The sequence below is a fragment of the Crocuta crocuta genome, unplaced genomic scaffold (assembly GCF_008692635.1).
Source record: "Crocuta crocuta isolate KB4526 unplaced genomic scaffold, BGI_CrCroc_1.0 scaffold234, whole genome shotgun sequence".
In the NCBI taxonomy this organism is placed as follows: domain Eukaryota; kingdom Metazoa; phylum Chordata; class Mammalia; order Carnivora; family Hyaenidae; genus Crocuta; species Crocuta crocuta.
Genome location: NW_027529647.1, coordinates 735,576 through 747,274, shown reverse-complemented (window position 1 = coordinate 747,274; position 11,699 = coordinate 735,576). Strand labels below are relative to the sequence as shown.

The following is an 11,699-nucleotide window of genomic DNA, read 5'->3' as shown; positions in this document are numbered from 1 at the left end:
GTCGGGCTCTGTGCTGACTGCCAGCTCAGAGCCTGGAGCTTGTTTCAGAGTCTGTTACTCCTTCTCTCTCTGACCCTCCCCTGCTCACTCTGTCTCTCTCTCTCTCTCTCCTAGAAATAAATAAAACATTAAAAAAAAAAAGAAAGAATGTGTATTCTGTTGTTTTAGGATGAAATGTTCTGAATATATCTGTGAGCGCCAAGTAGTCCACTGTGTCATTCAGAGCCACTGTTTCCTTGTTGATTTTTTGTTTGGATGATCTGTCCATTGATGTAGGTGGGTTATTAATATCCCCTACAATTATTATATTACTATTACTTCCTTTTTTTGAAATCATTATCAAATATTGATATTTTTATTGCAAAAAAGGCTTATAATCAAGAGTTACAAATTCAGTTTCTTTAATAGTGTATTGTCAATTTGGTTTCCGTACAACACCCAGTGCTCATCCCAACAAGTGCCTTCCTCCATGCCCATCACCCATTTCCCCTCTCCCTCACCTCCCATCAACCCTCAGTTTGTTCTCACTATTTAAGAGTCTCTTACGGTTTGTCTCCCTCCCTCTCCTTAGCTATTTTTTTCCCCTTCCCCTCCCCTATGGTCCTCTGTTAAGTTTCTCTTGTTCCACATATGAGTGAAAACAATGGTATCTGTCCTTCTCTGCCTTATTTCACTTAGCGTTAACACCCTTGAGTTCCATCCATGTTGCTACACATGGCCAGATTTCATTCTTTCTCATTACCAAGTAATATTCCATTGTATAGGTAAACCACATCTTGATCCATTCGTCAGTTGATGGACATTTAGGCTGTTTCCATGATTTGGCTATTGTTGGAAGTGCTGCTATGAACATTGGGGTACATGTGTTCCTATGCATCAGCACTCCTGTATCCCTTGGGTAAATTCCTAGCAGTGCTAGTGCTGGGTCATAGGGGAGTACTGTTGTTAACTTTTTGGGGAATCTCCACACTTTTCCAGAGCGGTTGCACCAGTTTACATTCTCACCAACAGTGTAAGAGGGTACCCGTTTCTCCACATCCTCACCACCACCGATAGTCTCCTGATTTGTTCATTTTAGCCACTCTGACTGGCGTGAGGTGGTATCTCAGTGTGGTTTTGATTTGTAGTTCCCTGATGCTGAGTGATGTTGAGCATTATTTCATGTGTCAGTTGGCCATCTGGATGTCCTCTTTGGAGAAATGTTTGTTCATGTCTTCTGCCCATTTCTTCACTGGATTATTTGTTTTTCGGATGTGGAGTTTGATGAGTTCCTTATAGATTTTGGATTACTTTCTTTATATTTGTTATTAACTTGCATGTTTGGGTGCTTCTGTGTTGGGTGCACAAATATTTACTTCTTGTTTATTTGACCCCTTTCTGGTTATATAGTGCCCTTCTTCATCTCTTGTTACACTCTTTGTTTTAAAGTCTATCTTGTTCTGTGTAAGTATTGCTGCTTCAGATTGCTTTTCACACCGTTACCATGAGAATGCGTATCCATCCCCTCACTTTCCATCTGCAGGCGTCTTTAGGTCTGAAATGAGTCTGTTATAGGCAGCATACAGATTGGCCTTGTTTTCTTATACATTCCATTACCCTTTGACTTTTGACTGGAGTGTTTAGTCCATTTACATTCAAAGTAATTATTGATAGGTATGTATGTATTACCATTTTTGTTACTTATTCTGTGGTTGTTTTTGTAGTTTTTCTTCATTCCTCTCCTCTTGCTCTCTTCTCTCATGATTAGTTGGCTTCCTTTAATGATATACTTGGATTCCTTCCTCTTTTTTCTGCATGTCTACTACAGGTTTTCAATTTGTGATTACCGTTCGGTTTGTATGTCATCTCTTCTGCATATAGCAGTCTGTATGAAGTTGATGGTCGCTTAAGTGTGAACCCATTCTTTACTCCTCTCCTCCCCATGTTTTAGGTAAATGGTGTCTTACTTTACAGCCCTTTATTTTGTGAGCCCCTTGACTGAGTTTTACAGGTATACTTATTTCTACTGCTTTTGTGCTTCAGTCTGACCTCCTCTTGATTACATCTGTTAAGACCCTATTTCCAACTAAGGTCACATGCATAGGTGTAGGCGTGGAACTGAGACATATCCTCGAGGAGCACACAACTCAGACTGCCACAGAGGGAAAGGATAATGGAGCAGAGCTCCTGATATGTCCCTGAGCAGGGAGGAGAGGTGTGGTAGCAGAAAGGGTGTTGGGGTGCAGATATTGAGTGGGCCGGGTTGAAGGGATGAGGCTGGGGCTAGAGCTGAGTGGTAAGGACAGCCACGAGGCTTCTCTCCAAATGAAGCTGTTCCCAGGGCTGAACCTCTTAGCCATCGCTGGCTTCCCCTGGGCTGTGTTGAGCCTTGTAATCTAAACTGTGTTTCCTTTTTTCAACCAGGAAACTACTTTGCCTCGCACTTTTTCATGGGAGGTGAGAAATTCGACACCCCCCACCCTGAAGGTTACCTTTTTGGAGAAAACATGGATCTGAATTTCCTGGGCAATCGCCCGGTCCAGGTGGGTCACAGTGGGCTAGGCACGTGGGCGGCGGCAGCGAGGTGCCTCCCCTCCGCTGTGCATAGATAGCCAGCTTTGGAGGATAAGCAGACACTGAGTCACCTCAGATGGGCAGAGCTCCTGGCTGGACGTGCCTAAGTGTGTGCAGCGGTCATGTCCTGGCACTGCCCCCTTAGAGGTTGGATGGCTGCAGATTGCTCACTGGGGGACAGGGTAGCTGCTGCCAAACCTGATGTGTCCAGGCGATGGGGCTTATGGATAGTTACGGATTTGATCCCAGGCCTCTTGGATGACTTTCTTTAAAAAGAAAGAAACAAAATCCATGCTCGGTAGAACAGTGGGAGAGAGTTGTTACCCAAAGGAGACCTGCACACAGATAGGGAGCATTTTTACAAATGTGCTTTCGTTAGTCATCCGAGAAGCACATGCTTACACGCTGCCGTCCACTTGTTCAGCACACGTTTGGCACCCGCTGGGTGCCTAGGACTCTTCCTGGGGCTGGCAGTGGAGGACAAATCCTACCCCATTCCCTCCCGGGGTACAGACAGTGAAGAAAAGATTCATGAATGGAAACGAGAGAGAGAGGGACTAGTGAGGTCCTCTGGGGAGGGGGTGCTTAGCGGGGGATTGGGTCTTGTACTATAAAATGATGGGTCCCAGTGTGGGTGAGGAGCCAGGCAGGAAGCCCTCTCTTTCAGGAGATGCTGGACTCTGTTTCCCAAGGTTGCTGAGTCCTGGGGTGTCCCTGGGCCCGGCAGGGGATGGGGTGTCCATGGGCCCAGGGATCTTCAGGCTGTTTTAGCAGTGGAGCAGCTGGTTGACATGTAATCTTGATCTGTTAGTGGGTGGGAGGCAAGGAGCTGAGGCCAGGAGTGCTGCCTTCCCCCACCCGTGGGATCATTGGGTCTTCCAGATTGTGCTGAGTCCCCCGCCCTCCCGCATCCATGGCGGGTTGTGCTCGGTCTCCCATACTCCCGAGTCCATTGCAGGTTGTGCTGAGTTTCCCGCCCTCCCGAGTCCATGGCGGGTTGTGCTGAGTTTCCCGCCCTCCCGAGTCCATGGCGGTTGTGCTGAGTTTCCCGCCCTCCTGAGTCCATGGCAGGTTGTGCTCAGTCCCCCCACCTCCCGAGTCTGTGAGAGCAAGAGCAGCAACCTCACCTTCTATCTTTAAAGCCCCAGTTCGCACACAGGGCCTGGCTCTTACAGCCCTCCCATAAATCTCTTGTTTAAACTTTTCCTTGGAGACTCTCGTAGATTCCCCTGCAGCGGCGGGAAGGGGTGCCAGTCCTGTGTGCCCTCCCTCCTCGGCTTCCGCAGGGACGGCCCCTTCCGGAGCTCTGGGGCGCCGTCACAGGCGGGAGCTGCTGTTGCTGCAGCACAGTTTCCAGAGATCTCCGGTTTTCCCACACTCCCCTGTGTGTGTCTGTGTGCGAGTCCCTTCCAGAGTCTTTCCTGAGCATCGTGCTTGCCTTGCAGGCCTACTTTATTCAGGATAGTAGTGAGCACCAGGTCCTGCCTCTGGGAAGGTGACCACCCCCAGGGTCCGTTGGGCCGGGTTTTGCTTACTGAGGGTCCTTCTGGAATCGGAACACTGTGTCTGGATCCGTGTGGCCAGAATCCTTAAGGTTCTGGTCCCTGTTGTCTGTCCCACGCGGCGGCTGCCAGGCCTGTGGTTTCCTTCTGTACAGATGAGCACAAGGGCTGGGGTGTTCAGAGTCATGCCTGTGGCTCTGATTGTCCTTGTTTTCTGGCCCTGTCACATCCTGGGGAGTCACTGGGCATGGCTTTGGGTTTCTCCCTCCAGTTTCCTTACGTCACCCCTGCCCCCCACGAACCGGTGAAGACGCTGAGGAGTCTGGTGAACATCCGGAAAGATTCCCTGCGGCTGGTGAGGTGAGCCTTCACCCTGCCCCGTGCTATGGCCCCAGACGCCTGTGAGGGGAGGCGGCGGCAGCGAGTGGCCCTGGTCCCTGCTCCCTCGGCTGTGGAGCCAGAAGGTCACAGACATGTCTCGAGTCCAGAGGGCCTCCTGGGGCGTGAGTGCAAAGGGCTCTGCTCGTGGAACTCCAGTCTTCAAACCAGCCCTGCCCCCAGGGACGTTGGTCCGTGTCTGCAGATGCTTGCACTTGGGGGATTGGTGGCAGAGACCAGGGATGCCGCTGAGCACCCTGCAGCGCACGGGACAGCCCCACAGCCAACAGTGATCCAGCCTCTCACGTCAGCAGGCTGAGCATCCACATTGAACCTGGACGACGCCCGGGACCGTGTCTAAACCACGAGGACCCCTCCTCTGTGGGCAGGACGCAGGGGAGGGAGGGCTCAGCAGCGCCAGGCCTTACTGTCCACACAGGGAGCGGGCCTCCAGGTGTCCAGTTGGCTGCCTCTGAGGACCCCGTGGGGGGACGCACCTGCTGTGCTGGGTGGGGGCTGCTTAGGGGCGTGGCCGCCCACTGCTTCCTGTCCCTCTGTTCCCGGCAGGTATAAAGATGGTGCTGACAGCCCCTCCGAGGACAGCGAGAAGCCGCGCGTCCTCTACAGCCTGGAGTTCACCTTTGATGCCGACGCCCGAGTGGCCATCACCATCTACTGCCAGGCGGTGGAGGAGTTCCTGAACGGGATGGCTGTGTGAGTGTCTGCGGCCTGGGTGGTGGGCTGGCCCGGTAGCCATGCTTCTGTGGTCCATGCTGTGTGTTTGAGCTTTTGGAGGTTTTATTTGCAATAAGGGTCCCACTAGCCCCCCAAATTTGAAATCTGTACCTTCAGCATGACCACAGACTCCGACAGGCAGGCAGAAATGCAGCTGCTTGTGTCCTGTTGGAGAAAACCACCTGAACGCCAGGCAGGCTTGGGGGTTGGAGCTCAGGCGGCAAGGCTTGGGACTGCTGGTGCCTTGGTTTCCTCAGCTGGGGGTGGGGCTGGCTGGAGCTGCCGCCTCGTGGTCAGTATAAGGACCTGGCTGCTGCTGTGCCGTTGGAGGAAACTCACAGCTGGCGTTTTGTGGGGAGCACTCCCTTCAGGGAGTGAACACTCTGTCTGTGGGGCTCGGTGGGCTCAGGGCTCCGTCGCTCGCACCCTCCCTCGCAGCAACGAGAGGACAAGGTGCACAGCTCTGCTTTGGTCTGTGTCACACTTGGACTTGTAAGACGTGCCCTGAGGAGGACAGTGGGCGTGTGAGCAAACAGCTTAGCCGTTCCTGGAGCTTTTGTCCTGGACCCCCTGGGGGCTTCTCCTCTGGGGACGGGGGACACAAATGCTGTTCTGTCCCCTCTGTTCCCTTTCTGAGACCTGGCGGGAGCGACTGGGAGCCTGCCTCCCTTCCCGGTTTGCTGGAGCAGAGTGGTGTGAGCACAGATGTCAGTGGAGCAAACAGAAGCAGGAAGCTCCAGGGCCCAGGAGGCTGCGCCCAGGCACCTTTATCTTAGCCTGGAAATTCTGTTTGCATTTGAGCCGCAGGGCAGGTGACCCTGATGCTCCTTCCCTGGTCCCCTCCCTGCTTCCTAACAAGTGAGAAAAGGGGGCAGATCTGAGGTCCCAGAGAAAATCCCAGGTCTGCTTGGGAGCAGAGTCCTAGCCTGTGGCTTTGTCATGGGCTGAGGCCTGGGATGTCACAGGGAGGGAAGGGCTTCTGGCCTCCAGGAGTGGAGGTGCCCCCTCTCTTTGTGGACACAGGAGCAGCCCCTGCCCTGGCCAGTCTCTCAGGGTCTCCAGAGTGTCTTCTGTCCAGGAGGCTGAGGGACGCGCCGCGAGTGGCTGCTGTGGGGTGGGGGGAAGAAGCAGGCCGGAGGCGGGGAGCAGGCCAGGGCGGGGGTGCAGGTGGAGGAAGTAGGCCAGGGCTGGGTGTTGGATTCCTGAATGAGAAGCGTGAGTTGGTCAGAATTTAAAATGTGTGTGCCCTTTGTGGGCATTCATCTTGGGGGTGTGATTGTGTGCGAGGCTAAGATATATGTAGAAGAGGGTCCTGGAAGCAGTTTGGGACAGCGAGATGCCGGAGACTGTCTGGTGTTCACCAGCAGGGGGCCTGCTCGGATCAGTTAGAGTGACCCCACAGTGGAGCCCATGCCGTGTTTGCAGAACCCCGCACCTCTGCGCGTGACGATTAGGGGATGGTGCTGGGGGCCATCGGTAGTGAGGGAGCCACTGTAGGCAGGCCGCCGTGTGAATATTGAAGAGCGGACACCACGCATCCGGGCGTGGACCTGCCCTGCTCTTCTGGGAGTGCTCGGCGAGTTGTGGCTGGGGCACAGAAGCCGGTGGCGGGGAGCGAGCGTGGGGGTGGGCTGTGGGTGACATGGCGCACTGCGCACATGGTTGTACCATGTTTGTTCACAGAAGTAAACACACCGTAAAAGCCAAATGGAAACGTGTATCCAGATCTGGAAAGGCAGTTGTGGGGCAGGTGTGGGTCCTGGAGGACTCGTAAGCAGGTCCAGTTACCAGGACCGAGGGCCCTGCCCCGCCAGAGGAGGGCAAGGACTCGCAGGCACACAAGGGAGTGTGGGTCCTATGCGTCTGATTTCCGCTCGGTCCCCAAAGACCCGTGGCCGCCAGCCCCTGCGTCAGAGGTCCTGTGCTGGCAGGGGACGGAGACTGGGGACCGGGTACAGCAGACCGTTTGCTCTGGGCACAGTCTCAGCGGCCTTTCTCTTGGCTGTCCCCTTAGGTACAGCCCCAGGAGCCCTGCCCTGCAGTCCGAGACCGTCCACTACAAGAGAGGGGTGAGCCAGCAGTTCTCTCTGCCCTCCTTCAAGATCGACTTCTCCGAGTGGAAGGACGATGAGGTAACCTGGCCCCCTGCCCCGGCCCTCCCCGTGGGAGCGAGCGCCACGGGGCCTGTCTGCTCACATTCCTTGCGTGCTTGATCAGCATCAGGAGTGGCTCTGCTGAGTTGGCCGTGCACTGGACGAGGGAGCGGGGTTTGATTCGAGTGTTGGCTGGACTGGATGACTGAGAATGGACGGAGCGCCAACAGTTAGAGGCTCTGGTACGCGGCCTTGGTGGTGCCTCATCGGGGCCATGGGACTGCAGCATGGCAGGATCCCTTCCACCCTCTGGTTCCCTGCTGGGCACGGCAGTTTATATCACGTGAAAGACGGAGATGGAAGCTTTGTCTGTAACAGCAGAATTTGGAAACTGTCTGTCCGTGGCGAAGAGGTGGCTTATTCGCTCATGTTATGGGAACCCTATACGTCATTGGGACACCTTGGTTCTCTTCTGTAATGGGAGGCCGTGCAGCCTCAGCAGATGAAGGGGATCTGTGTGTACCGTACACACAGGTACGGAAAGCCCCTCCTGGGCATGGAGAGGGGTCTGTTGCAGACAGAGGTACAGTATAATTTCACGCATGCAGCAAGAAAGAGGCCATTTTTGCAGGTACCAGTATGTGTACATAAAGCTTGAGAAACCAGACAAGATGCCCCTGAAGCCTCTCGGTGACCATTTCTGCACGGGGTTTTGGTATAAGGCACAGAGCCCTGCGTTACCCGCGCAACTGCACGTACTGCATGTGAACAGTGTGAGTGCAGCAGTATGTACGTGTCTTGAGTTGTTTTGTTTGAACAGGTCTGTTAAGGTATAATTTGCATACTGTAAAACTTACCCCTTTTAAGTGTATGATTCAGTGATTTTTAGTGAGTTTGTGAATTATGCTGTGGTCCCCACAGTCAACTTCTAGAACATTTCCATCCTCCCAGTAGGGGCCCTCATACCCGTTCTTAGTTAATCCCAGTTCCTAGTCCCAGCCCCTGGTAGGCACTAATGTACCTTCTGGCTGGATTTGGCTTTTCTGGACATTATATATAAATGAAATCATATGGTAGGTGGCCTTTTGTGCCAGGCTGCTCTTACTTGGCTGAATTCTGTAGTTTTTTAAAAACAGGTAGTTGTGCCTCACTGAGGTACAGTAGGGGGAAGGAAAGGAGGCAGCGGGGCACGGGCTGGTATAGGAGCTGGGCAGGTGGATTTTGGGTCACAGGCTCGTGTCGGAAGGTGAAGGCCACGCTGCAGTGTTTGCTGTCACTCGTCAGGGCGCTTTGATGGCCAGCAGCAGAAGCTACCTCTGTCACTTATGTGAGGAAGTCTTCTGAAAGAAGGATGAGGCCGTCAGAGCCCCAGGAAGAGCTGGACAGCCAGGCCCTGGACAGCCCTGCCCATGGCCCCGTTCCATCCCGTGGCTCCGTCTCCGTGTGCGCACATTGCCGGCTGGGGCACCCAGAGCTGCACACAGCCCTGCCCACTCTCCTGTGAATGCAGGAGAGCTACTCCCCAAAGAAAGAGGGGTTGGGAGGGCAGCAGGGGGCTGGGCAGACACACGGGTGCTCCCAGCCCGTAGCCGTTGTGGGGAGGACCGGACTGAGCCTGCCCTGTGTGCTGACCTCCGCTCATGGTGTGTCCCTTGGTATTTTGGCCACAGAAAGGCCCTTTTGCGTTTGCAGGTTTTCTGAGTCATCCAGCACTTTGGGTTCTAGCCCCCAGTGAGGCCAGTTGTCCTGGGTCACACCTGGCTCATAAACCAGTCTGAAGTGCCACATAGGGGCACCCCTTTCCTCCCTTAGAGCTGCAGCTGGTCCACATCCCAGGTCGTCAGCATGTGGCACCATAGACGTGGCTGGGGTGGTGGTAGGCGCCCTGTGAATAGTGGTGGCCACTGTGGGCCTGTGCCATATGGAGTTACCCCAGGACTTTTTTTCACCTCTGCCTTCTCTGCTGATCATCGTAGCTAATGTGTTCTTGAAATCACCTCCCTTCTTCTTCTCTGGGTTTTGTTTTGTTTCTTTGGTTTTTTTGGTGATAGAATACACATAACAAAATTTACCATTATGACTTTTAGTATAGTCCTGTATGCGTACCTCTGTGCAGTTCCAGAACATTTTCATCACCCCAACAGGAAACTCTGCACCCATTAAGCAGTCACTTCCATTCTCCCCTCTATTATGTGTATTTTTGTTTCTTCTTTTAAAAAAATGTTTTGTTTTTTTTTTTTTGAGAAACCGAGAGAAGGAAAGAGAAAGTGTAAGCAGGGAAGGGACAGATGGAAAGGGAGACACAGAATCTGAATCAGGCTCCAGGCTCCAAGCTGTCAGCACAAGACCCCGACACAGGGCCTGAACCCACCAATCATGAGATCATAACCCCAGCTAAATCAGGTGCTCAACTGACTGAGCCACCCAGGCACCCCTATGTGTGTTTTTAAAAGGAAACTTTATCAGTTATTACCATAGTTGGGAAACTGCTAAAATTTGCTATAGGTAGAAGGTTCCAGAAGTTAAAATATATAGAGAACAAGCTGTTATGTCCTGTCACTGTGTCGTCATCTGCCAAAGGTGCTGAAGCGGACGTTGGCAGGTGTTAGAGACCTGACAGATTTTTGGGCACCAAACCCAGATTTTCCTCAACCAGGGCTTCTCAGCCTCAGTGCTATTGACCCTTGGGGGCCAGGTCATTCTCTGTGGTGAGGGCTGCCCTGTCCTGGGCACTGCAGGATGTTGAGCAGGATCCTTGGACTCTACCCACCAGGTGCCAGGAGCGCCCCCTAGTGGTGACAACCAAGGATGTCTCCAGACACGGCCAGCTTTCCTCTGGCCATCCTCCCTTGGAGCCATTTTCCTGGATTTGCCTATTTAAAGATTATAGCAGTAATGTATGGTTATTGTAAAATGTGCAAATTATACAGAATTTGTAAGGCAAAATGCCCTCTACTTGAATCTTCTCCAGAGGCAACTACTTCTGACCATTTAGGGTGTATATTCCAGACTTTTCTCTCACATGCATTTGTTTGTCATAAAGATGCAGTCATGCGTACAAATATTGTTATATAGCTTGCTTTTTAAATAATTTTTTTCTATGTCTTTATTTATTTTGAGAGAGACCGCATGAGCGGGGGAGGGGCAGAGAGCGAGGGAGACACAGAACCTGAAGCAGGCTCTGAGCTGGAACCCACAGACTGTAAGATCATGACCTGAACTGAAGTCGGACGCTTAACCAACTGAGCCACCCAGGCGCCCCTAGTCTATTTTTTAAGACTAGTTTTTATAGTAGTTCTAGATTCACAGCATAATTGAAAAGAAGGCATGGAGATTTCCCCTCCAGCCCCATCCCCACACGAGCATAACTTAATTGTTTTGCTGCGCTGTGGTGCCGGGTCTCCCAGAGATGTCCTAGCGGCTGCAGCAGCTTCTTTGCTGGTTTTCAGGCTCCCTGTGCCCTGAGGCTGCTGCGAGCATGCAGGTGAGGCCTGAACACGTTCTTCACCACCCTGCTCGCAGCTGGTGTGCAAAGGGGTTCCCATAGTCCTGCGTTCCTGGGAACCATGGCCCATGTCTCTCTGCGAGGCCTTCCCAGGGCACCCCCCTCCTCAGCTCCTGCTGCCTGCATATGCCGAGCCTTGCATGGCTGGAGTTCACTGCGTGTTTGGCTGGCCCCCACAGTCACTGGGCATAGCTTTTGTCCCTCTTTTACAGACAGGGAAACTGAGGCTTGGCTGGTGGAGCCAGACTCCATCCTAACACCTCGCCCCTCCCAGTCCCGCCTCCCACTGGCAGCCCTGCCTTGGGTGTCCTCAGTGGTCGCCTGTGTCCTTTGGGTCCTGGCCTGTGATCCCCGCCAGTGAGCAGATGGTTCCTGGCCTGTGATCCCCACCGGTGAGCAGATGTGGACCCTATGCTCAGGTAGACACATGTGGGAATGGGAGCTGTCTTTGGGAGGGAGCAGCCAGGAGCCACGGAGGAGAAGGAAAAGTGAGAGACGGGTTCTCCTTGAGCTCATCCACCTACCATGGTGTCGCCACTTCCCTTCTGCCCTTGCTGGGGGCAAGCTGGGCGCCTTCCTGCACAAGGCTTCCTTGTCCTGGTGCCCACCTGGGAGAATGGAAGATGGTTCAGATAGACACTGTCCTTTGGTGCTCATGGCAGCCAAAGGGGGACAGCCCAGGTGTCCCTTGGCAGGTGGTGGAGGAGCATGGTTCGATGGTTCGGCCGTGTGGTGGGGTGTCACTCAGCCTTGGGGAGGAAGCACTGGCACGTGTGTGGCGTGGGTGAGTCTTGAGAACATGGTGCCCAGTGAAGGAGACCAGACAGAAGAGACCAGTGCCGAGACTGGGCGGATCTGTGGACACAGCGGGGCTTACCAGGTTGGGAGGCCTGGGGAGCAGGTGGTGATGGGGACAGGTGCCTGTGGGGACAT

At 53.4% G+C, this 11,699-nt stretch overlaps 1 protein-coding gene across 5 annotated transcripts in view; it reads left to right on the top strand.

The window, feature by feature from the left end:
* MGRN1 (mahogunin ring finger 1) overlaps nt 1–11,699 on the top strand; it is a 56,193-nt gene that overhangs the window by 23,822 nt on the left and 20,672 nt on the right. For all 5 annotated transcript variants that reach the window (XM_077762505.1, XM_077762504.1, XM_077762508.1 and 2 more), the window contains exons 2-5: nt 2,404–2,522; nt 4,327–4,415; nt 5,001–5,147; nt 7,183–7,300. In XM_077762505.1, the coding sequence (XP_077618631.1) occupies nt 2,404–2,522; nt 4,327–4,415; nt 5,001–5,147; nt 7,183–7,300 (473 nt within the window). The remainder of the gene's footprint in view (nt 1–2,403; nt 2,523–4,326; nt 4,416–5,000; nt 5,148–7,182; nt 7,301–11,699) is intronic.